This window comes from Culicoides brevitarsis, chromosome 2, assembly GCF_036172545.1.
Source record: "Culicoides brevitarsis isolate CSIRO-B50_1 chromosome 2, AGI_CSIRO_Cbre_v1, whole genome shotgun sequence".
NCBI lineage: Eukaryota > Metazoa > Arthropoda > Insecta > Diptera > Ceratopogonidae > Culicoides > Culicoides brevitarsis.
In genome coordinates this window covers 11,069,776-11,096,752 of record NC_087086.1, presented here as the reverse complement: position 1 = coordinate 11,096,752, position 26,977 = coordinate 11,069,776, and the positions used below count along the sequence as shown (strand labels likewise).

At 24.2% G+C, this 26,977-nt stretch overlaps 2 protein-coding genes across 4 annotated transcripts in view; one reads left to right on the top strand and one right to left on the bottom strand.

Annotated features, from left to right (window-relative positions):
- LOC134832215 (serine/threonine-protein kinase 26) overlaps positions 1–12,458 on the top strand; it is a 68,242-nt gene extending 55,784 nt beyond the window's left edge. For all 3 annotated transcript variants that reach the window (XM_063846185.1, XM_063846183.1, XM_063846184.1), the window contains 8 exons: positions 166–261; positions 323–451; positions 9,306–9,815; positions 9,881–10,026; positions 10,582–10,843; positions 10,902–11,465; positions 11,892–12,097; positions 12,167–12,458. In XM_063846185.1, coding sequence (XP_063702255.1) covers positions 166–261; positions 323–451; positions 9,306–9,815; positions 9,881–10,026; positions 10,582–10,843; positions 10,902–11,465; positions 11,892–12,097; positions 12,167–12,179 — 1,926 coding nt within the window. In that variant the 3' untranslated portion in view covers positions 12,180–12,458. The remainder of the gene's footprint in view (positions 1–165; positions 262–322; positions 452–9,305; positions 9,816–9,880; positions 10,027–10,581; positions 10,844–10,901; positions 11,466–11,891; positions 12,098–12,166) is intronic.
- A 1,489-nt stretch (positions 12,459–13,947) lies between these two features.
- Positions 13,948–26,977, bottom strand: part of LOC134828500 (uncharacterized) — a 118,449-nt gene continuing 105,419 nt past the window's right edge. The window contains exons 11-12 of the mRNA XM_063841480.1: positions 15,157–15,264; positions 13,948–14,663 (exon numbers count right to left, since the gene is read on the bottom strand). Coding sequence (XP_063697550.1) covers positions 14,536–14,663; positions 15,157–15,264 — 236 coding nt within the window. The 3' untranslated portion in view covers positions 13,948–14,535. The remainder of the gene's footprint in view (positions 14,664–15,156; positions 15,265–26,977) is intronic.

Below are 26,977 nucleotides of genomic sequence, written 5' to 3'. Positions count from 1 at the left end.
AGTTGATTGATATTGGCTTTCATTCAATTTTACGAAACATTTCCTTTTGGATTTTATTAAAATAAAAAAAAACTGATTTTTTTACCAACCAATTTTTTTAACATAAATCCCCTAAAAGCCTAAGTTCTGACAAATTTATTAATTTTTTATGATTTTTTTTTTCAGAGAGTCGATCCAGAATTAATTTTCACGAAACAAGAAAGGATTGGCAAAGGTTCATTTGGGGAGGTGTTCAAAGGTGTAGATAATAGGACCCAACAGGTAAGTTTTTAGACGAACCTTCGAAGAAGTCATGAACTAATTTGATGTTTTTTTGGAAAAGATTGTTGCCATTAAAATAATCGATCTGGAAGAGGCTGAAGATGAAATTGAGGATATCCAGCAAGAAATTATGGTGTTGTCACAATGCGACTCGCCATTTGTCACGAAATATTTCGGATCGTACCTCAAGGTAAGTGAATTTTGATAAAAAAAATTATTAAAATATTAAAAGTGCAATTTTAAAAAATATTTCACATTTTTTTTTAAATCTCAGATAGAAATAAATTCATAAAATTACTGAAAATTTTTGATATTAAAAAATTTTTTTATTAAATTTATTTTTTAATTACCTAATTTATTAAATTTTGAAAAATTTATTTTTTTTAATTTTTAAATTTAAAAAAAAAAAATAATTATTTTTAATTATTATTTTAATTAATTAATTTTAAAAATTAATTTTTTATTGAGCTTTTTTTATTATTTTTTTTTTTTAATTTTTTGTTAAATATTAATCTTGAAAAATGATAAAAAAAATTAATTCACTAAAAACATTTTGAATTATTTTTTAATTTTATTTAAAAATTAAATTAAATTTAATTATTTTTTAAATTTTAGATTTATTCAATTTTTTTAAGTTCCTCAATTTTTTCTTAATATTTCGAGGTTTAAAAAAATGTGATTTTTTTTTAAATTGCACAAAAAAAAATGAAGACTTTCATGACAGACATTTTTCTAAATCGTTCCAATTAAAAGTCGATAAATTAGTTTTTTTTCTCTCTCGCAACGGCGCGCCGGTGTTCAAAAGCCAAAAAGACATAAAGAGGAGGAAGAGAGAGTGAAACATCAATTGATAATGTGCCAAAATTGATTTTTAAATGTTTTTTGCTGCAACATCGAGTGGATGTCGCCCAACGTCAAAGAACAGAGGGAGAGAGATAAAAAATGTCGATAATTATCTCTCACAAAAATGAATGGCTATTGAAAGCAATTAACAATAAATTAGCAGTATTTTTGTGAAATTAAATGTCATTATTGCGTTTTTTTTTCGGTTTATTTTTCGATGAGGCATGATGGCCTCATTATTTTTTGCGTAGTTTTTTTTGTGGGCCATGCCACGTGTCACAGGTCTCCAGAGTGCACAAACTAACCAAATAATTGCAAATTTTTCTTCTTTTCGCGCGTAATTTAATGCGATAAACTTTTCGTGCGTTTTGCATTGTCATGCGACCATTATCGTGTTACCTTTCCACTCGCTTGATAGCTTGATTTTTTTTTAACCCATCTTACTCTGTGGGTGTTTTTGTAACTTTTTTGAGGTTCTATGGGCTGCAAAATGATTTTTAGCCTTAACAAAAAAATTTAAAATTAAAAAAAAGTGTTTATAAAAATAATATTAATTTAAATAAAAATAAAAAAAATATAAATAAATTTTATAAAAAATTAAAAATAATAAAAAATTAAAAAAAAAATTAATAAAATACTGAAAAAAAGTTGAATGAATTTCTTATAAAATTTTATTGTTTTTTTTTCAATAATATTATTTAAAAAAATTTAAATTATTTTTTTTTTTTTATTTTTTTTAAATTATTTTTTTTTAATTAAATTCAATAAATAATGGAAAAAAAATTAATAAAATTCTAAGACCTTAAATTTTGACAAAAAATGCCCGTTGGGTAAAAAGTGTCAAATTTCGCATCATAAAATTTCGTGAATATATGTGGCTCACGAGTTAAGTGACGCGTCACAGGCAATATGTTGATGGCATGTTATGAACCCACAATTGTGCACAAATAAAGTGTTTTGTTGTTTATTTTTATCTGCGCGTTCTGTTTCACATGAGTACAAAATTATGTGACAGACGGCATTATGATGATGACGATGATGAGGGGATTAGATTACTTAACAGAGCAAAATACGAAATTGTCACTTGATGAATACATGTTTTATTTCAAATTATGATTATTATGTTTGCGGCGATGAGCATTTTATAAAATAAATGGCTTATTTAGAGAGGGTCTCAACTAAAATCTCGAGTTTTTTTTATTAGAAATTCAAATGTAAAATTTTTGATAGAACTTTCTCCTCTTTTTTAATCCACTTATGAATTTCATTCAATTTATTAACATTATTTCATCACATATGAGAGTTTAACGCAACAAATATTTACGCACCTGTCACTGAAGCTATCATTATTTTCTCTAACACGCATTTGCTCGCAAAAACGATGTTCAAAAATTTTTTTTTTTTGTAAATATTTCGAAACAAAGGTTTTTATCATTTTATTACGCGTTTTCAATGCCGCGTACCTTACACATGTTTTCCTTAAATTTGTAAAATTTAATATTCCATTGTTTAGTGAAACAATTGCTGATAACAAAAACTCACGAAAAATTTATTTGTTGTGTGGCTTGTGAGGTATTAAATTATTTGCAAATTTACTGATGTCGCTTTAATGAGTGATGCGGTTTTGTCTTTTGTTGAGTTATGGTTTGAAAACAAATTAATTTAACTCTTTAAATTTAATAATATTTTCAAAATTTTGTTTTTTGTCCCATTTAAGGACTGAAATTTTTTTTTTTTTTAACAGAGTAAATTATTAAAAATTATTAATAATTAAACTAAAATTATTTTTAAAATAAAAATTTTAAATATTTTTTAGTAATAAAATTAATAAAAAAAAAATTTTAAATATAATTTTGTCTAAATATTTAAAAAAAAAATAAAAATATTTTTTATTTAAAATAAATCGCATAATAAAAAAAAATTAATAAAATAATTAAAAAATGTATAATTAATTATTTTTTTATTAATTATTAATTGTTTTAAAAAATATGAATAATTTTTTATTAAACTTTATTTTTTTTATTTTTACAAAATGATTGAGAAAATTTTATTTATAGCTTTTATATTTTTTTTAATTTTTAAATTTTTTATTCTTTTTATTTTTTTTTTTAATATTTCTGTAAAAATGTTCTTTAAGCAAAATTTTATAATAATAATGTTTAATGAGCGTGCTCTATTTTCATTTAAAAATTATTCTACAGCTATAATTTACTAAAAATCTAACCCCTAATAACCAAACCCTCGTTCTCATATCTCAAGCTTGTATGTCGTAACAATATTATTTAAACAAAATGTACAATTATTCATTTAAATTAGATTACTTACCGCATTATTATTAAATTATTACTTTGGCTTTATCATTGTTTCATTTGTTCACCCGCGTCGTCGCCGGCATACGCACACAGCACAAATTTTCCGCATTAAAGTTTTAATCAGAGTTTTACTACAACACAAAAAACTTTCGAGTCTTGATGGAGCAATAAAATAAACGGTTATTGCCGAAAAAAAAAATAAATCCATAAATTTAAACTAGGAAAAGTCTGAAAGGAGGTCCTTTGTCATTGAAATTGCTCCCATAATTCATGAGCTCATGTTTAATTAATTATTGCGAGTGTCTCTCCTCCTTTTTTGTTTATTCGGCGCACTGCCCCTTACGCAGGTGAGAGGTCATAAATACAGACACAATGAGAAAGTTAATGCGGGTGTTAACCCTTTTCAATATTTTTGCAATATTTATGAGAGAGAGACGGACAGTGAAATCCGGGATTACCTTTTGAATTTATTTGAAGTCAATCGTCTTGTCGACTCGAAATCGCATTTTTTTTACATTTGCATAAAACTGGGTCAACCATTTTTTTAAAATGTTTCAATTATAATGAAGACAATTACTTTTTCATGTGCGGTATAATTGTACTAGTAGAATGACGACGCGGCGATGTATGCATGACCAAGTAATAGGTAAAGTCGTACAAAGGCAATGAAAGTAAAAAATATTGTTTCAATGGAAGTAGAAATTAAACGTCATTTTTTTCTACATTTCTTTTTCTAATTTAATGAGATGCAAACAGGTCGTTCGCTTGTTTTTGCTTTTTTGAGTGGCTTGCCATTGTTCACGTGTTGTTGAGTGGTTGGACAAAGAGGATGTTCATTAATGTGAGTGGATGTAAGTAAATAGTTACAAGTAATGAAAAATTTGTTTTCTGTTACATTAAAGAGGTTATTTTGTTTTTTTTTTATTTAAAGATTTTAAATTGATCAAAAAAATATTTAGTAAAATTTATCAAAAAGCTCTATAAAATTTAAAAATTTTTAATACAATTTTTTTTCTTGAAAAATTTAATAAAAAATGACTCAAAATTTAATCTAAAAAATAAATCTTTAAAAAATCTAATAAATTTTATTTTTTTGATATTTAAAATTTTTGGCAAAAATAAGAAAAATATTTAAAATAATTTTTAATTGTAATTTAATTTAATTTTAATTAATTTATAAGAATTCAAATAAATTTTTTTTTGATGAATTTTTATTATTTTTGATTAAAATCTGAAAAATAAAAAAAAAAATTTACTTCCTCCAACGTTTCGATAATTTTATTATAATCTTCAGGGATAATTAATTTTAAGTGATTTTCTTTTGAATTTTTTTTCTTGATGTTTAAAAAAATTTTTCTTGTGAAAATTTTAAATTTTTTATTTAAATTATAAAACTTTCACAAGACAAAATTTTTCAAAAATAATTTTAAATTTTAATTTCACATTTAAATAAAAAATTCAAAAACACTTAAAATTATCCCAAATAAAATTAAAAGTTGTTCAATTAGTAAATTAATAAAAAAAAATAAATAAATTTTCAATTTTTAGCTTAAAAAAAATAAATTTGAAATTTTTTACACAAATTATCAAAAGTAAAATCTAGGAACTTAATTTTTTTTTCTCAAAAAAAAAAATGATTTTCTCCAAATATTGAAATAAGTAAAAAAAAAAAATTTTCTAAAATATGTGAAAATAAATTGACTCCAAATTTAATGAAAAGGATTTATCTATATTTAAATTTATTGGATTCAAAACTTTTTAAAGATCCTGAATTTTTTGTTTTAAAACCTTTTAATAACTTCAAAAATATAAAAAAAACTCGTGAAAAAACTTTTGATACATTTCCGCGTTTATCGACGTAAAGTGACTCAATTTAATTTTGAAACGAAATTTTTCCTCCAACTTTTGAATTTCTTGCCAAAAATACTTACCATAAAAATAAATGAAATTCCTCCACGTTTCGCTACATTTTTGTCTCTATACCGCTCTAAAAACAGATTTTCGGGGTAGTTGTTATGTTTTTTTTTAGCATATCAATATATCAACAAACAGTGATTCAAATATTGTCACGTTTTTCCTGCACACAACTGTTGTTGGCTGCCATTTCATGTCATTCAAGTATCCGTCTGTTAATATCTGTTAAAATTTTTGTCGTGCAATAAACGGCCTCGCAACGTGACGTCGTCACCGAGCTTTCGCAGGTATTTGCCAAAAAATAAAAAGTGACTCATGCCATGCCAAGAAAAAAAATCTCGGAAAAAAATGACAATAAATGCAATAAATTTATCTTGATAAGGACCCCGCTTGAGTGGTGCGATGCCAAGAAATTGATTCAGTCATCGTGTCAATTGCACAGAGCGAGAAACCTTTTGACCTCCATTGCATAAAATATGTGCTTTAATGGTTGAATGACTATCGCGTTGCAGTTGTTCAAGTATTTTATTCTCACTCACTTGACGATAATTTGCTTTGATTTTTTTTTTCTTTTTATTAAATTTCAAACAATTCTTATTATATCGCAGTAGAAAAGTCAGCAGAAAGGTTGCTGAGTCCATCAATTTCTAACGAAGAGCTTTTGATTGATGTTTAAAAGCGTTTGCCTCTTTCGTAGTGAAATATGAAAAATTAAACATGTCAGCGTTTTTAACGTGCCACGAAAGTCCTCTTGAAACAAAAAAAAATCAATTTCCATAGTGTTTGCCTGCTTTTACATGCCATGACAATAGTATCGATCAGCTGTTCATTATTTATCGTTCGAGTTGTTGTTTTTGATGGCTAGGCCTAATCCATCAATAATAACAGCGACTGACATCAAGTTCAAGTACGAATCGAGGCGTGTGTCCAATTTAAAATAAAATCAAATATTTTTTGGAAAGGATCGATATCGATTTTTTTGTTTGTTTTTTTTTTCATTGTTATTATAAATTAAGTCGATTTGTAAAAATTTGTAAAAAGTTTTCATTCGATAAATTTCTAATGATGGCAACGGTTTTTTTTCAATATTTTTATTATTTATTTATTTTTTTTTTATTTTTTATTTAATTATTTAATTATTTTATTTAAAATTTGTTTCGATCCACGTTTTACCTAATTTAATTTTCTTATTATTTTTTTATTTAATTTATTTTAATTATTTTTTTAGTTTTTGTTCAATTTTTTATTCCATTAATAATTATACTCATTTTTTTAACCACGTGGTTTATTTAATTTTGTTAACCTCAATATTATTTTTTCAAAATTAATTTAATTGAATTAATTTTTTTTTAAATTTATTTTCATTAATTATTTAATTTTTTTTTTTTAATTTTTTCTTTTATTTTTTATTCCAAAATGTCATATACTTGATTTCTCTAACCACGTGGTTTATTAAATCTTATTAATTAAATTTAATTTATTTTGATTTTTTTTTATTAAATTTAATTTTTGTTTTTTTTTTTTTATTTTATTTTATTTTTATTATTTTTTTTATGATTTTTTTTTATTTTAATGTCTAAGTTAGAAATTCTAACTTCCTTGTTTTTTTTATTTATTTTTTTTAAATTAATTTTCTAATTAATTTTATTTTTTATTTAATTTTATTTTGAACCACGTGATCTAAGTTTTTTTTTCTCAAAATGTGGTAAAAATTTTTTCTCGACTAGAGTAAGGTCGGTCATTCATCTTGATCGTGTTGACAGTTAAAGGTTGAGCAAAACATGAAATCAAATTCTTTTTTTTTTTTGATCAAAAAACCAAGCGTTGTCACATAATTTTCATTGTTTTTTTTTATTTTCCATCAAATGTCATTTTTGATAAAGGAAACCACTCGAAGTGTCGCCTTTTATTTCCTTTTGACACTTACATGAATACAATTCGTCGTAAAATTTGTACATTTTGTCTTTAATTAAATATTTGTTACGCAATTTACGTGGAAAAATTCAATTAGAGTATCCCTTTTCAATGTCATGAACATTAATTTTTCATTTAATTTAAGGCAACAAATTAAAAGGCAAGTGTTGAAAACCATTAAAAATGAAACAAAAAAAATTAAAAACTCGAGTTTCGTCACTTTTTACAACTCACCATTCCGCTAAATGACTTCACTTTCCATCAATCAATCCATTTCACGTTTTGTGCTTTTGTGTCTAAAAATATATTTTTCTTTCATGCTTCAAACATTTTTCAAGTCTCATCCACTGCTGCTTTTTGTCTTGCAGTAATGACACACTTTTCGCTGTTCATTCTTTCGTTCGCGGGAAAAATATTTTATTTTACGCGAACCGAACCGATTATTAAAATAATTTTTTTTGCCATCTTTTATGAACGTTATTCAATCAAATTTGTCATTTTTTTTTGCCATGAAAAGTTTATCATCACTTGAGATTATGATTATCATCATAAAAGGAAGCGTTTTATTACAAATGGGATTTGTTAGAAATAGAAAATATCTGAAAAGAGCTAAAACGCGCTTATGTAAATTCAAAAGCTTTTCTAATGAATGGTAAAAAAGGAAAAAAATTAAATGACGGAAGAAATTCTATAAAATGTTATGGAATGAAAAGAATCGTTAAATACAAAAGGCAGCTGAGGAAAAAAGAGGTGAAGTGGAATACTTGTTGTTACTTAAGCACCTTTTACAAAAAAAAAGAATCAAAGAGGCATCAAGGTGATGTATTGAAAAATTGTTATTATTTAAAGTAATTGAGGAGCTTGAGATTTCTTTTGTTTTCGTCAAAAAGTGGTTTTTGGTTTAATTGAATGGAAGAAATAGGTCACTAAAAATTAATTCAATTTATTTGAGTCTCTTGACTCAATGAAAATTAAGTAAAAAAAAAAAATAATTAATAATAAAAATTTAATTAAAAATAAATAAAAAAAAAATATAATTTCTTTTTTAAATTTTAAATAAAAAATTTAAAATTTTTAAAAATTTTTAATGATTTTAAAAAAATTAAAATTTTTTTTCTTTTTACAAAATATTTTTACTAAAAATTTGTAACGAAATTAATTTTAGTTTTTCAATCTTTTGTATCTAATTTTCAATTTTTTCAAAAAATAAATAAAAATAATAATTTTCTTAAAAAATCTTTTAAAAAATAATTATTATTATTAAATTAAAATAATTAAAAAATTAATTAAATTAAATTAATTATTATTAAAATTAAATATTATTAATTAATTAAAAATTATTAAATTAACATTAATTTTTTAAATAATTAATTTATATTTAGATTTTTTAAAATATTTCTTACAAAATTAAATTAATTTTTCTTAATAATTCAAGAATTAAGAAAATTTATTAAATTAAATTCATTAAGATTAAGAAAATTAAGCTAAAAACAATAAAAAAAATATTTTAAAATAATTTTTTCATAAAATAAAAAAAATATGAAAAAATCCCAGACATGCCAGCATAAAAGCCATGCCAAAAAGGCAGACAAATAACAAATTAATCTCTTCGTTGATGACCATCTGCTAAACTCTTGTCTGACACACCTCTCGTTAGTATAATCTTGTGCAATTAATCAAGAAAATGCTTTCTTACTCATTTTCATAATCCTTCTTTCATTTCTTTTTTTTTTAACGTATCCTTCTTTTATATTGGAACATTTTTTTCCCTACATTTTCATATGAGAAAAATCGAAATCACAAAAATCGTCCTGCCTAAGAGAAAAAAAAATAAATATATTGGTTTTCTAAGGTGAAGTTAATCTTTTGCACAAATTGATCCAAATCTTGCATGTTTCGTGAAATGAGTAAATTATTCATTCTAATATCTCACTCCGGCAATCTTCGTTAATCCTGAAAAAAAAAGTTAAATGTCTGTCATTATTTCGAGTTGATAACGATTCTTAATTGAATTTGCTTGACATTTTCTAATCCGAAGCTTTTTTTTTATTTTTTCCGCAGGGAACAAAGCTATGGATCATCATGGAATATTTGGGAGGCGGTTCCGCGTTGGACTTGATGAAGGCGGGTCTCTTCGAGGAAATGCACATTGCGATAATTCTGCGGGAAGTGCTCAAGGGCCTGGACTATCTGCATTCGGAACGCAAGTTACACAGAGACATAAAGGCTGCGAATGTGCTGTTGAGTGAGATGGGCGACGTAAAGTTGGCGGATTTCGGTGTGGCGGGTCAGCTGACGAATACGACGTCGAAACGGAACACCTTTGTGGGCACGCCCTTTTGGATGGCACCGGAAGTGATAAAACAGAGCATGTACGACTCGAAGGCGGATATTTGGTCGCTTGGCATCACGGCAATTGAGCTGGCGAAGGGCGAACCGCCGAACAGTGAATTGCATCCGATGCGCGTTTTGTTCTTGATTCCGAAAAATAATCCGCCACAGCTGACGGGAAGCTATTCGAAGCCGTTCAAGGATTTTGTGGAGGCTTGTTTGAACAAAGAACCTGAAAATGTAAGAAATTTTTTAAAATTTTCATTGAATTTTATTTAATTTTTTTTTTATTTTCAAATTTACAGAGACCAACTGCTAAAGAACTACTTAAGTACGCCTTCATCAAAAAAGCAAAGAAAAATGCGTATCTGGTTGACTTGATCGACCGTTACAAGAAATGGAAGCTGCAAAAAGGAGAGGAGAGTGAAACAGAGTCTGAGAACTCGGATTCGTAAGTTTTTTTTTTAAATATTATTTTCGTCAAAATTTATTTCAAAATTTTTGTCTATAAAAAAAATTAGCCATTTTTAAAGTAAAAATAATTTGAAAAAAAATAAAATGTTGAAAATTTAATTAGGAAAATATTTAAAAATTTTTTAGAGCGTTTTGAATATTTTTTTAGATACTCAAATTAAATTTTAATAAATTCAATTAATTTAATTGAAAAATTTTAAAAATTAAACTAAACATTTTTAAATCAAAAAAAAATTTTTTTCTTAAAATTATTATTAATTAAAATAATAAATAAAATAAAGAAATAAATTAAAATAATTAATTTTATGATTTAAATTAATTTTATTTTTTTTTTTAATATTATGTTGATTTGGTGAAGAAGATTATCAAAATTTAAAAAAAAATATTATATTTTTTTTTTGCAATTTAATATTTAAAAAATTTCGGAAAGTTTTTTGGGACAAAAATTTTAAATAAATTTGTAACTTCCTTTAAGTAAAAATTTAAAATTTTAATAAAATAAATTCAATTAAATTTTTTTTTTCTTCTGTAGTGAGGAATCCAAACCAGATAGTGATGCCGATGATCCATGGAATATGACTGTCAAGGGACTGAATTACAATAATTACACGAATAAGAACAACATCGCGTCAGCTTCTGTCACAACGACGACGACGATGAGCAGCAATATCACCAACAACAGTCAAACGGTGACAGTTGACGATGATGCGTTGCTTATGAGTACGTCGCCAAAACATAATGGAGCTGCCTCCGGGCAACGTGACTCTAACTTGAATCATTATAAAATCAATCAGGTAATTTTCCTCAAGTTTTTTTCTTCAAACTTCCTCTAAAAAAAACAATTTTTTTCAGTCACGCCCATCCTCGATGCTGTCAACGTCGCCCCCAAGTGCGGCACTGTCAACAACGACGCCGACATTACAAACAATACCAGCGCCAGTAGTGCCACAATCCTTTAACGCTTCCAACAGTCAACATCAGCAACAGTCCTCCGGATCGGCGGTAGCGACGGACAATCGTCAAGGAACCTCTTTGCATGTCGAGAGTGCCGCATCCGCTTCGACTTCGATGACAACGTCGGGTGTCGTCACAGCTTCAAGTCAATTCGAGATAAATTCCACGTCGTCGTCGTCCTCGTCTCCGAGCAAAAGTGACGAAAGTTCGCGAGAACATCGACGAAGCATCGGCGACGGAGGCAATAAGGGATCGCCGACACATCATAACGGAAATGCCACGACGACGACGTCACAAGCCAATAATAGTCATCAAATTAATACGTCGTCATCCGGATCCGGAGCGTCAAATTCCGCCACGAACTTAGGCAGCAGTATTACAAATATCAGTCCAAGTCATCGGGCATCACACAGGACAAATAGTGCATCTTTGAATCACATTATCTATCCTTTGTTGGCAGAGGTAACAATTATTTTTATAATTCTTAAGGCGAAAAATTTATTTTTTATTCATTTTTATTCATCTAAAAAAAAATTAAGAAAAAAAAATTAATTTTAAATTCAATTTTATTCCAAAAAAAAAATTGTCTTAATGCAATATTTTTTTTTTTGTTTTTGAAAAAATTATTAAAATATTTTGTTTACAAAAAACAAATAAAAAAAAATCTTACGTAAGAATAAAATATTTTTTATTTAAATAAATAAAATTAAAATTAAAAAAAAATAAAAATGAAATTTTGACAAAAAAAAATTTTTTTTTTAATTTTTTGACAAAAATCGTTAAAATTAAATTTTATTAATTTATTTAATTAATTTTTAATGTAATTTTTTAATTTATTTATTTTATGTAAATTTTAATTAATTAATTTTTTTAAATTTAATTTTTCAGATGCAACGTAAATACATGTACGCAAGCAAGAGTCAACCCGGCATGTCATCGCCTCCAGCTGACATGGTTGAGCTAAAGAACGCATTTGAAATTGCTGAACGCAGTAGTCCCGGTGTTAGTGATCTATTTGTTAAAGAAATTCTCCATAAATTGGTTCCCGGTTTCTCAGAAACACGAGTTAATACGCTTTTAGATAAAGTTACGCGGTAAGTTTTTTTTATTATTTTTTCTAAAAATTCTTAAAAAATTAATAAAATTTTTTTTTTTTATTTTAGGGATAAGTTGTGAGAAACGGGCGACCCGTTATATCCTGTTGTGAAATGTGTTTGATTATATTTTATTATAAATAGTCAGTAAAAAAAAAAACTAAAAAAAATGGAAAATCCATAATCAAGTAAATAGAGATACTAGAAAAATTTGAAGACAAAAAAATATTATTTGTTATTATTATATTATTAAAAATAAAAAATTAAAAGAAAATAACAAGTTCGTTAACTCTTCATGTAAATTAACACTTTTCCTCTTCTGTTTTAGTGATATATAAATATATATTTTGTAATTTAATTCTCCCCATCCCCAAACTTCCCGTTAGAAAAGAAAAATAATAATTAACTAAAAATCCCCAAAATGCAAAACATTCTTACATAAAAATAATGAGAACAATATTAACATAAGCAGATTATTTATAAAATATATAAATTTTGTTGATTATTTTATTAAATAATTAAAATTATTTTTATCATTTATTTAATGATGATTTAAAAAAAAACTAAAGTATGGTAAAAGTGTAAAAAAAAAGTATAAATGAACCATAAATTTATTTTATTCTCTTGTGTTTAATAGGAAAATTCCATTAAAATATATTATTATGTAAAAAAAAAAGGAAAATTAAACTACAATATTAGTAAAAATGGAATAATATGAAAGATTAGGAAGAAAATGAAGAGAAGTACTAATAAACAAAATATAAATAAATAAAATAATAAAAAAATGAATGATAATAAAGTTCTTTTACATAAATTAAAATTAATTGTGTTTTATTTTTCAACAATATTTTTTTCTGGTTTGTATTTTATTTCATTTTATATCGACTTTCAACCATTAGTTAATGGATTTAAGTGAAAAAACATCTAAAATTTATTTTTTTTAATTAAAATTTTGTAAGTCTTATTAATAAAAATTAATTCTAAAATTGATAAAATAAAAAATAAATTTAATAAAAAGATTAAATTTTGGCCAATTTTGAAAAAAATAATTTATTTTTTATTTAAATTTATTTTTCTACAAGAACAAAAAAAAAATATTTTTAGATAAAATCTAAAAACAGTTATTTAATTGAATGAAAGAAAAATAAATTTTATTATTTTTTTCAATAAAATAAATAATATAAAATATAATTTTTAATGCACGAATTTTTAATTTTAAAATAAATTTAAAAAAAATAATTCAAAATATTTTTCCTTATTTACATTTATTTTTTTCTACTATTTACAAAATTTTTATTTAATTATTTTTCCTGAAAATTTTGAATTATTTATAAATGATTTAATTCTTAACGTCTTTTTAGTAAATCATATTTTTGAAAATCGCAACGAAACGCTAAATTGCGAGTTTATTTTCGCCGAATCACAGTACTTGAAATATTTTGAGACGAATGAAAGTGATAAACTTGAATTAGCAGGTTTAGCGATTTCATTAAATGGAGAATTCTGGTTAATTGTGAGTTTAAAAATTAAAAAAAAAATTAATCTTTGAATCCTTAAACTACTTCAATAGATCAAGGTCAAGTGCCGAAAACAACAACAAAAAAACCTTTTGTACATAAAATATTTAAAAGGCAATTTCCCGAACTAACAATTTCCCGAGAGAGACTTTTTTCATTCTGCATCTATTGTCACGAAAGATCAACAACTTACCTTTTTCACTCATCCACTGTTCAACGAAATTTCTCGATGTGTAAAAAAGAGGGACTTCCTGGTATCGGAAAACTTGTGAATAAAAATCCATTCAATTATTTTATTACATTTCATAGATTTTTTATTTTATTTTTCTTTGGTTGGTACTGCCTTTTTTATAGTATATCTTAAATGTTATCCTTATCTGTTTTTCTCATTTTTCTTTAATTTTACTTATAATTTTTATCATTACATAGTAACAAGTCAAAAATCTATTTTATTTATGCAAAAATTAAACGAAGCACTAATAATTGATAATTTTGTTCTTTTTTTTATAATTTTTTCAAAGATATGCCGCTAAAAAGGTGAAATTTATTAATATTTTTTTTTTATTTTGAGAAAACAAATCAAGTGACATTTATTTAATTTTTTCGCGTGTCCGTAATTTTGTGTGGGTTGATTAGCAATTTTCACGGGTTATCAAATCTTATAATTTGTTAATAATTTTTATTTTTTTTTCTTGCGGGTCAATCAATAACTCTCAGTGGAAATTATGAAATTAATTTATTCTCTTTTTTTTGTTCGGTTCAAGAGTTGATAAAAACTGTTAATTGGATGTGTTGTCAAGTAATTAAAATTAATTGATAATTTTTCAATGAATTTTTAATGACTGTTTACATTTTTTTTAAAAATTGCTCAGATCAAATAATTAAAAAACAGGAAAAATTATGTGACGAAAAAATCTTGAATTACAATTCGGCTATTCCATCGTTGCCGTCGAGGCTTTGTCTGCGTCTTCGGTAGCGCATGATGATGGCGAATATCACAGCATTTACGATAAACAAAGCTGCGATAATGATTGATGGAATGATGATATCTAGAAAAAAAAATAATAAAAGTTTAATTCAATAGTTTTAAGATATTTTTTTAAAATTATTTTTAATAAAAAAAAAATAAATAGTTAAATATTTTACAATTGATTAAATAAAAAAATAATTAATTAATTTATTTATTAAAAATAATACTTATAAAAAAAATAATTGAATTATTTTAATTAAATAATTATTAATTTAAAAAAATAAAATAAAATTTTCAAATTTTTTTTAAATTATTTTTTAGGTATATTTAAAATTTTATAATTTTTTTTAACAAATATTATTTTTAAATTAATTAATTATTTTTTTTAAATTTAATTAATAATTATGAAATATATTTAAAAAAAATAATTTAATTAAAAATTATTCTTTAATGTATAAATTAATATTTAATTTATTAATATTTTTTTTTTAAATTTATAAATTATTAAAAATTTTAATTATTAATTTTTTTTTTATTAAAATAAATTAATTAAATATTTTTTTTTCTCTTACCATAAAGCATATCAGCATCTTTTTCAGTCATTTTGGGAGATGTTGCTGTCCTTGCTTGATTATATCTGGACACTACTGTGTTATGGCCTTGTTCTGGTATTACTTGTTCTGCAAATAAACAAAAAAAAAATATTTTCCTTTTATTATTTATTCTCTTTTTTAATTCCATTAATTCCATTCGGAGAAAAATAAAGAAACAAACTAAAAATGTTAAAAAATAAATAAAAATCCACAATAATATAAAATAATGCAGAGGGGATTAAAGAACAATCAGAGGCTTCTCTTTTATGTAAATAATAATAATATAATGCAATATTGCATCATCAACCGCAAGCACAGTGCAAATACATACAAAAGGTAGGTATCGTCGTCATCGTCGTTGCTGCAGACTGCAGGTTTTTTTTGTTGTTATTTAACCATACAATCAAATTTAAAATTAAAAAAGTTCAGGAAAATGCATGTGAAGAGAACTCTGTAACAATAATAACAATAATAAACTTTTCCAGACGAACTTTGTGCGTAACATGTGCCTTTTCCGGGAAAAATAATAATAATGAAAAAATTATATTTTTTTATGAGGATGCATTTCCTCGGCGATATCTTGATTTTTCAACTGGTTCTTTCAACCGAAAAAAAAAATTCAACGGAAAAACAATCGTAAAGTTCCCGAAAATTTTTCATTAATTTCATTCCCTTTATTACAATTTTTGAACGAGGTCATAAAAAGACTTTACGACCCTTTAAAAAATTGCCATAATCATGGAAAGCAGGAAAAAAATTGCCTGCATATAAACTACAGTTAAAAAAACACTAAAGGAGCACCTCATTATCTCTATTAATTTATATGAACGCAAAAAAGGCAGAACGAGCTATAATCCGGTTTTCAACATTATTATTTTTATTTTTTTTATTAAACGAGTCATAAATCTCTTCCTTTTATTTCGTTGACGAATGCTTGTTAATTTTGACTCTTTTTTTAAATATGCTTCAACATATTTTGATTAAATTATCATTTTTATGTAAGTTTTAATGACGTTTATGTGTCACATCCATGTCACGAGTTTTTAATAATCAGACAGCGAGACATTTGAAAAATAATAAAATTTAATTTACTCGTAATTAAAGGTCTGTGTTAGTTTTTTTCGTCAGCAAAAGTTTTTTAATAAGGCATAAATTTTATTTTTTTTTCGTGTTTTTGCAATATTTTGCATGTGAACGTTTACTTTATTCTGTTTACCTCAAACAAAAATAATAATATTAATTATACGGTTTTGAAAAGTACTATTTGAATAAATAACGGGAACGCACAAAATAAACTTTTAGATGAAAATTGTTTTACAAAGATTTGTGCAGGTGCGGATTTATTTTTAAAAAATTTTCGACATAAACTTTGAATAAAAAAAAAATTGAAATTAAATTAGAAAAATATATAAATAAAATAATTTTTAATTAATCTTTTTTAATTTAATTTAATTAAATAAAAAAATTAGAGAGTTTAATAAATTTAAAAGAATTTATTAAAAATATTTATTTAATGAATTTATTAAAAATATTTATTTAATGAGAAATATTTTTAGTAAATAAAATAAAAAAATTACAAAAAAAAATTAAATTATATTAAAAATTATTTAATTCAGATAATTAATTTAAAAATAGAAAGAATAATTTTTTTTTTAAATAAATCAATTTTATAAAATAAATTTAAAATTTAAAATAAATTTAATTAAAAAAAATTACAATTAAAAAATAATTTAAAAATTAGAAAAAAAATAGTTATTAATAAAATAAAATTATTTTAAATGAAATAAAATTTAAAATTTTTTTAAATTTAAATTAAGCTTGATTAATTAAAAATTAAATAAAAAATAAAGTAGGTATAAAAAAATAAAAATTAAATTAAAAAATATTAAATAAAAGATTTTTTAATAATATTTAATTAATTTTAAAATTAAAATAAAATATGATACATTTGATTAATTCAAAATTTAAAAACAGCTTAATTTTTTTTTGTTTAACAAGCAAGAATGAAAATAATTTTATTTTATTTATTTTTTTTATTAATTAATTAACGAAAAAAATTTTAGTCCCAAAAAATCCGTCACTGAAAATGCGTTGCTTAGAATTTTGTCAACATTTTGTGGTTCTTGCAATTCTGTTGAAAAGTCTTGCAAAAGTTACAGAGAAACAAATAATAATTAGCTACGGTTTTTGTGATGAAATAACATTTTCCATGTTCTTAAATTAATGTCTGGGATACAAAAGCAGACGCCTGGTTTTTGTCAAATAAATTTCCCTTACGAGTCATTAACTTTCTTTGTAACCTCAAATAAATGTTTCGATTAGAAATTTGCATTATCTTAATTTCCTTTATCATTTATTAACCGACATTCACCTGAACGAATCTCGATGCTTGTGGTAACTTTTGATCGTGATTTAATCAACCGCATGTCTTTTGACCCGAAATGAGTAAATTGAAATATTTCTCGTGTCTTGTGTACTTTGTCGAGAGGAAATTACTCCGAAAATTACATGACATCAGCACTGACATCCAATCAAAGGCATATCGATACATGAAACTCCGTTTTCGGTCGACAACGAGCAAGCATGTCGACTAAATTGACACATTTTTGGTTAAAAAGTTACGACAGTCGGTGTCTTTGTTGCGGAGAACCTCAGAGAGAAAAACGAATTAAAATTTTAAACAAAGCAAGAAAACTATTTTCAATTGCACACAAAAGTCCACAAGAATTATGAATGTTGTTTGACAGTGGAGCTGTTTGTGTCTGTTTTTGTACAAATTTGAAATATTTCGTCTTTTTTTGCTTGCTCAGTCTCGTGTCTAACTCACCGAAACGCAGGAACTGCAATAGAAATGCTTTCAATAATAAATGAAAACAATTTTGTAGTCATAAAGCTTTAATTGTTTTTCCTCCTGTCTTTGTTTCCTCTCTCTCTCTCTCTGTGTCACTTGTTATTGTGCATTGTTTGCATACCGGTAGCTTGTGGTTTTTGGTTAAATTTTCTCTGATGGTAAAAACCTGTTCTTCATTACTAGAGAAGTTTTTGAGATTTATTAATTCAAAACAAAATGACAAACGGAGGTCATTGATTTGTTGTTTCGGATCAACATTTTTTAGAGAAATGTCATAAATTTAAAATTTCTCTTCCTTTTAGCTCTTTTCATTTTGTTGTTATCGTTACGAACAATAAAATATTTTTTTTTTAAATAAATAAAAGAAGAGAAATTTAACCTCTTTAATGGAAAATGTTGAAAAGCGCAGGAAAATCATAGAAACTGTTGTCATTCTTATCTATCGTTTTTTTTTCTCATTATTCGCGTTGTTGTCAAACAATCAAGCTTTGTTACTGTTCATGATTATTATTATATTGAGTCAAGAGCAAAGGAAAAAATTTTTAACTTGTTTATTATTTTTTTTTTAAATTCTATGATTTTTTGACGATTAAAAAAAATAATTAATTTTTTGAATAATGTTTTTTTCAATTAATTTTTATTTATAATTAATTTTCATAAATATTTTAAAAATTAATTTTCATTATTTTTTTATTAAATTAAATTTAATTTAATTTAATTTAATATTATGAAATTTTTAAAAATTTAAATGAAATGAATTAAAAAATAACTTCAAAATATTCAATTTTTAACTTAATTTTCAAAAATATTTTTTAAATTAAAAAAAATTTGAAAGTAAAAAATAAATTTCAAATAATTAAAATTTAAATAATTTTATTAAATTGAAAAATAAAATTCAGCTATTTAAATAAAAATAAAATTAAATAAAATAAAAATAAATTTATTAAGTAAAAATTAAAAAATTATTTAAAATTTATTATTTTTTTTATATTTTTTTTTTTTAATATTTTTTTTTAATTTTTATTATTTTTTTAAATTAAAAAATTTTTGCAAATAAAATTTTACAAAAGTTTCTTATATTTATAAAATATTTTTTTTTTATTTAAAAACTCAAAACGAACGAAATTTGATGCAAAATGAGAAACAAATTTTTATATTGCACTCGCCTTGTAAAGAAAAAAATATTATGAAGGAGGTATAATAAAAAGGGTAAATAGTTAAAAAAAACAATGAGTTTCGATGTCAAAACTAGCGATGTCAACGCATTTCTTTTTTAATTTCATGACAATTTTATGAAATTAATTAATTATGATTATGTCAAGTTTTTTTTTCACTGTTTTAAGTTCACAAAAAACTCTAAAATGCAAGAACCATCAAGGATTTTTCATTAAACTAAAGTATTTCTTCGCAAAAACTTTAAAGAAAAATTAAATTTGCTTTGTTTTTGTTGTAAAATTTCCACTTTTTCCTAGAGCTTTTACATTCAGGTACTTTACAAGATATAACGAAAGCGCTTATTCATAACGTAATATCATAGCAGAAAATCTCATCTATCATGCATCACATGTGAGATACATCATTTTCTATCTTCCTCGTTGTCTTTCTTTCGCTGTGTTTGGGTGTGTTGGATATGACACAAAACAAAGGTTTCGCAACAGCAACAACAACAATGGAACAATGAAAGCACAAGCATTTAGAGAAAACTTCCGGTTCTTGTTGTTCTCATCCTGATGTGCTTGAATATTAAATAAAGGTGTTTTTTTTGCTGTTAAATTTATATGGATTTTAGTGCACTATTGTTAAGCGACGAGAAAAGATGTGGGATATATGCTTCAGAGACTCAAGTGTTTTGACAAAATTGCTTTTTATGAGCTTTTTTAACATGAAAGAGATTAAAAAGAAGACGCAGAGAAGTAAATTAAATTTTTATTGTGAGGAAAATTTTTTTATTTTCCGATTAAATATTTTTAAATTAAATTAATATTAAATTATTTTTTAAATAAAATAAAATAAATATTTTTTTAAATAAAAAATTAAATTGTTTTATTTTTTTATTTTTATTAATAATTATTTTTTTTAATTAAATAAATTAATTTATTCTAAATATTTAATATTTTTTTAAAATTTGGTAACTTTAATTTTTTTAAATAATTTATCTATAATTTTGTTTAAAATAATTTTTTATTATTTTTAAAATAAATAAAATTTTTTAATAAATGTTTAAAAAAAAAATTTAGTTATTATTTTAAAAAAATATTTTTAATATAATTTTTTAAAATTAATTTTTAATAATTTTTATTTAATTTTTTTTATTTTAAACAAATTTAATTGAAATTTAAACAAACTTTTCGAACAAATCGAGAAAAATTCCCAAACGAAAATCAAAATTAATTAACTTTTCAATTCTAATTTATTTTCTCGCTATCTTCTGTTTGATTTTGATTTTACCGACAGTTTTCGTGCAAGATAAATTTGCCGAAGAAGACGCCAAGATTGATACGCAAACATTCAATTTCCTGCAATCAAAATTCGTGGCATTGATTTAAAGAGAAAAGAAAAAAATTCAAAAAATCAATAAAACTGTGTCAAATTGCGAATTGCGACACATTAAAAGAGAATTAGTCTATGGTAATTTTGAGTAGATTAGAGTTGCTGTTTCGCATGTTTCTCCGCAATTTTACTCCTGACATATTTGGCTTATTAGAATTATTTATTTTGTTGTTCTCAACAATTCGCATTTGTACACACATTTAAAATATATGGTAATTTTGCCTTATGTTGTTTACGTGTCGCATATGTCATGACGACGCCACAAAGCGCGCGTGAAAAAAAAAGGTGAATGTCTTTGTACTAAATTAGCCTTTTTGTCATGAATAATAATTTTAATTTGAATACAAAAATAATACAAAGGAAAAGTTGTTGTTTAACGATGATATCGCATTACGAATTTTTTTAACCACGTGGTTTATTTTTAATTTAATTATTTTTTTTATTTTAAATATTTAATTTTTCAAGCACGAATTTAATTTTGATTTTTTGATTTAATTTTTAAATTTATATTTTTTTTAATTCAAATAATTTTTATTTTTTATTTATTTTAATTATTTTATTTTTTTTAAATTTAAATAATTTTTTAACCTCGAGATTTTTTAAAAACTTTAATTTAATTTATTTATTTTTTTTAAATAATTATTAATTTTAATTTTTGCTTTATTTTAAAATATTTTTTTTAAACCACGTGGTTTATTTAAATGTAATTTTTTAAATTTTATTTTATTTTAATTTTTTAATTTATTTATTTTTTTATCCTCGTGACCTGTAACTCAAAGTGCCATTTTTTTCTTTGAAATGCTTCAAAAAAAATTGTGAAACGAAATAATTGTTGTTGCTGCGTGTGAAAGTTGACAATTTGTTGTGCGTTGAGGCATTTCTAACATTTTTCGCAACAACAGTGTAATTAAAGTGATTAACATGGGTCTTATTAAGTCGTATTTTTGTCTCGAGGGAAGAAGTCACCATCTGGTAGGAAATCAACAAAGTCTCTAATTAACTTTACTTTTTGCCTTTTCGACGAATTTTTCTCTGTTTCTCTGTCTTTGTTCCGTTTAACCAACGCATGCTACAAAAAATTTATGTTTGGCATGTCAGTTTAATTTTAACTTTTCTGCACTTGGTCGACCGAATTTTGTCAACTGTCAGCAGCAACAAAATGTCCATGCATCCCACATGAGACCAAGAGTCGGTTGAAGTTGAGCAGACATAAAATTGCTTTTAAATTTTATTTGTTTTGATTTTATTTTATGGGCAAAACAGTAAAATTTTACGAACTTACTTGTGATTCTCTTGCATTTTCCTCATAAAATATACGAGAAGGGTCCGACAGATGCAACATTAAGATGGACCGATGGGAAATGATTTTTGTCGTCATTTTTGATCGATTTCCGATTTTTTTAACCAGTCGTTTCCATTGAACAAATTTTAAAAAAATAATTGAATTTGAATAAATTCATAAATCACCTTTGGCAATTTTTTCTCCGTTCAATTTTTTTTTATTTTATCTTATCATTCGGCAAAAAAATCCCACAAATTCAAATTTTTTTATTTGAATTGAAATTTCTCATAAAGTAGGTCAGACGATTAAATTGAATGTCGAAATTATGGATCAAATAAATTTTTAAAGAGGGTTCGATGAGTTTCTGTTGACGAGTAAATGTCAGGAGAAAACCAACTGACAATTTTCTTAATTCCCTTTTTCAATTTTTTTTTTTGCCTTTATTATCATTTTCATACACTTGACGAAATAATAATGAACGAAAAAAAAATTATTATGAGCAAAATGAAAGTGACAACATTGATGAAAAAAAATAATAATAATTAAAATGTAAAAAATGTCTGTTTTCATAAAGAAAGTAGGTCCTTCTTTCGAATTCAATCTCTTCTGTGTCGGCTTTTATTTAATCTTTTGATTAAAATTTCGTATTCTTGGGTACCAGAACAGATGTAAAGCATTTTTGTGCGCCAATGTACCATGAAGAAAGATGACACGGGATCAAAATATTTTAAGGGTGAATAATTGTACAAGAAAAAAATTGAATTTGATGTTTTTCTTTATTAAGGCAAGTACAATTTTAGAAAATGTTTCAATGTAAAAAATTAATATAAAAATAAAAATGAAATAAATTTAAAATAAATAAATAAAAATTTAAAAAAAAATAAATTATTAATTTTTTTAAATTAATTTTTATTTTAAATTTAATTTTTATTTATTTTATTAAATTGACAAATGTAAATAAATAAATAATTTAAAAATTTTTTTAAATTTTTAAAAATAATTTTTTTAATTTTTTTAATTATATTTTTTTTATTTAATTTAATTTATTAACATTTGATGTCAAAATTGTTTGATTTGTTTTTTTATTTTTTTTTTTTCAAAAACTATTTGCTAAAATAAATAAATTATTTAGATTTTTAAATAAATAAAATTATTTTACTTTAAAAATTATTTATTTAAAAAATAAATTTAAATTTCTTTATATAAAAATTCATTGAAAAAAAAATAATTAATAAAAAATTTTAAAATAAATTCAAAATAATTTTTTAAAACATTTTTCGAAATTGCACCTGCCTTATAAGAGATATAAATTTTTTTATTTGTAAAAAAAGCTCAAAGGAAAAAAATTCTCTTAAAAATATAATTAAAAGAAAAAAATTGCAAAAATCAATTTAATTAGAAAAACTTGGAGAATGTCACAACTTTGGAAGAAATGTAATGAAAACAGAGGAAAAATTGTTAACAAAGTTTGTTGCCGAGTTTTTCTCAAACCTAACGAAGCTTAACAAAATACAGGACTTTTTAATAAAATTAATTTGTTGAGGTAGTAATTTTTTCTCTTTGTGTCAAGAATGAACTTGAAAAACAACCCAAAATTGTTTTGAGTGACTTTCCTTGAAGCTGTTTTCGTTTGAAATTTAACACGTGTAAATTTCTCTCGCACTTTTCAAATAGAAAAAAACGGAAGCTGAGCAAGTGTTGTCCACTTTAAGACGAGTGCATGACACAAAAAAAGAGAGAGAGATGCTCTTTTCTAATGACAAAATTGAATTAAATTAACGAGATAAGCAGATTAAAAGTTTGTTCTCTTTCGCACACACTTCTTCCGAGTCGTTACACACGCAGAACGAGGAAGAACAGATGAAGATGTGACAAAATTATAACAAGAAAAGTAGGAAAAAAAATAGTTTTCAAAGACTAAACGAACACCGATGAGCACCTTTCATCGCATTATTTTAATGAAAGGCGATGTGATTAGAGTAAAATTATTAAAAACTTCTGCTCATAATTTTATTTACAAAGAGAAAGTTAGAATGGAAAATCTGCAGTTGAACGGTAGAGGCCAAGGTTGACAAGTTGTGAGAAAAAAAAAAAATAAAAAAAAATAATTGTGGATTTTTTACCTTTTCTAATCAAAGTTGTTAGAATGCAGATTCTGGAAAAATATGAAAAAATGCAACTTCTTTTTGATTCAGTCATGTGCGAATTTTAATGAGAAAATTTCTTTGTTTCTTGACGAATTGCTTTATTATGCAATATTTACGAGAATAACTTTAATTTTATTGCATAGTTTGATTCATCAAAGTTTCAGTTTATGAAAATGGAAAATTCGACTTGAATGAACATCAATTCAAATAAATTCGAAGCAGTGACGAGGCAAAAGCAGATTTTGAAGGAGAATATTTAGGGTGAGTATTTTCCAAAATGGATAAAAAAATTTAATAAAATTTATTAATTTATTTTTAAATTTATTTTTAAGCTATTGATAAAAAATTTTATTAATTTTGTACAATTTATTAAAATTCATTTTTATTTAATTTAATTTTTTAAATTTTAATTTATTAATTCAATTAATTAATTTATTTATTTTTCAATTAATTGAATAAAAAATAATTTTTTAATAATTCATTTTTTGAAAATATTTTTTAATTTTTTTATTATTGATTAATTTTTTATTAAAATAAAAAATGTTATTAAAATTAATTATTTTTTATTTTTAAAATTCGAAAAATTGGTGTAAAAAATCATATTTTTATTATTAAATATATTAAAAAATATATTTTGTAATTAATTATTTGACAAAAATGATTGAATTTAATTTTTTTCCAAAATTCAATTTTTAATTAATTTTTTCAAATTTTTGTCACGCCTCTGATTCCAACGTAGATGAAAAACTTGCAATTAAGCGCATCGATGATAAGAAAGACGAAACATTCTGCACAAACGAACTAACATATCCGTAAATCAATTATCTGAAGAATTTCATAATTTATATTATAAAGATAAATTAAATAACAAATTTGCGTTTTCTTGTGAAGATTCAAGTTTAGGATAATCAAAAACGTAAATTTCGAAGATAAATAAACTAAATTAAGCCAAAGATAAATTCAGAGTGATAAACAAGAGCAGCTAAAGTGCATCTTGAGTCCATAAGAAATTTTATTAAGTTTCGGTACGAAAGACTTTTGCTTTAATTTAATAAAGGCAAACAGTTGTCACACCATACAAAAATAAATAAATAATAATCATAAAAAAACAACAGCTTAATTTGACTTTCGTTTCGGCTTGTTTTTGTTCATTCATAAATATAATCATAATAAGTAGAAACAGTCCAACTTTTTGTGAATGAATAAAAGAAAGATGTTCGTTAAGCAGCAATATTGAAATAATAAGAGCGACTTTTGCGATTATTGGCTGGAATTTTATACAGAAAAAAGTTTCAATTAACGTTTTTAGCACTCTAAAGAATTCATGTTTCGCAAGCTAAAATAGCATGGATACATGAAAATTTTAAATGTACATTGGGGCAAAATTTTAAAATGTACATTGGGGCAAAATTTTAAAATTTACATTGGGTAAAAGTTAAAATGTATATTGAGGAAATCTTTCAGAAATTGCATTGAGATGAAAATTCTAGCCCAATGCATATTCTAATATTTTGCCCCAATGTACATTCTGAACTTATGTCCCAATGCACATTTTGAAATGTCCGATGCAAATTTTCGTTTTTATCCTAATGCACATTTTTGAATTTCGACCCAATTCACATTTTAAAATATTGACCCAATGCACAATATAATTTTTCGTGTCTCATAGATATTTTGTCTTGCGAAACATGGAATTTTTATTCTGAGGTATTTTTGTTTACCGAAACAATTTAGAATCAAAAAAAGAAACAAATTTAAATAAAGTTTTCAATCATAAAACAATCATCATCAACATCGTCTGCAAAATAAAAAAAAAAAAAAAAAACGTGAAAAAAGAACAAAGAAAAATTCCTTTAGCACATTTTATTTGCAAATTTTTGTCTGATGCCAAGTCTTCAGGATATAAAAACATCAAAAATAAAAAAGAATCACAAAAAAGATTTGAGCAAATATTTCCTAAGGTGTTTGTCCAAAAAAAAAAATCCACAAAAAAATTCCTTTGTTCCCCAAGAAATGATAAGGTAAAGTTTTTTGGGTGAACGAAACCGCACACACCTCGAACTCAATCACAAACCAATCGGAAATTGCAATAAAAATTTTCAATTCACATCTTTTTCTCCTCGTTTTTTTTTCGTTAAATAAATCCCTACATGCAAACCCGAAATGTGTTTGTTCGAAATATTTACTGCTTATCCATCGAAAAAATTGTGTGGCAAATAAATGATGAAAAAAAAGAAGAAAAAAAAAATGAGCAGTAAATTGTGAAAATGTGCATGCAATGTCTGTGTGGATGTGGTTTCAGTTTTCGGAAGCCAAGCGCAATGAACTGTAAAAATAGACAAGGCGCAAAAATAGGCAAGACACCTATCCAGAAAAAGGTTATAATCGTATTTTTTGTTCCTTCTTCTGCTCTGCCACTTTTATATAGAATTTTTTTTATTCAAATTGATTTTTTCGTAGAATTTCCTCTTCATCTTCTGGTTAAATTACAAAAAAAAAAGTTTTTATTTTTTTTTGTTCACTTTTCACTGCATTGCCATCATTATTTTATTTAGAGATTGTGTGTGTTTTCACCTATAGCTGTTATTTGTTCATCACACACAAGTCTCTCACTCTCTGTTTGTGTGGAAGAGTTTAAAATCGTGTACAATAAAAGACAGACAGGTACTTTTCAATTTTCAGAGATAAAAGAAAGAAGAGTTTTATGTACGTTCGTACAAAAAAAAATTATAAAGACATAAAAAATGAGGAAATATGGGAAAAAGCGCACACACACACAAGACAGGAGGATAGATAGAAGGATGCCAAATATAAAATGCAGGAAATGTACCTAAACGTATGAAAGATGAAGCTTTTCGGAAAGGATTTTAAATTATTAAAGCGGTATATTAAGCTGGAGTTTTTAGGTAGAACACGAGTAATATCGTTATGAATATTTCAATAAGGGAATCGCTTTTCATAGAGATGATG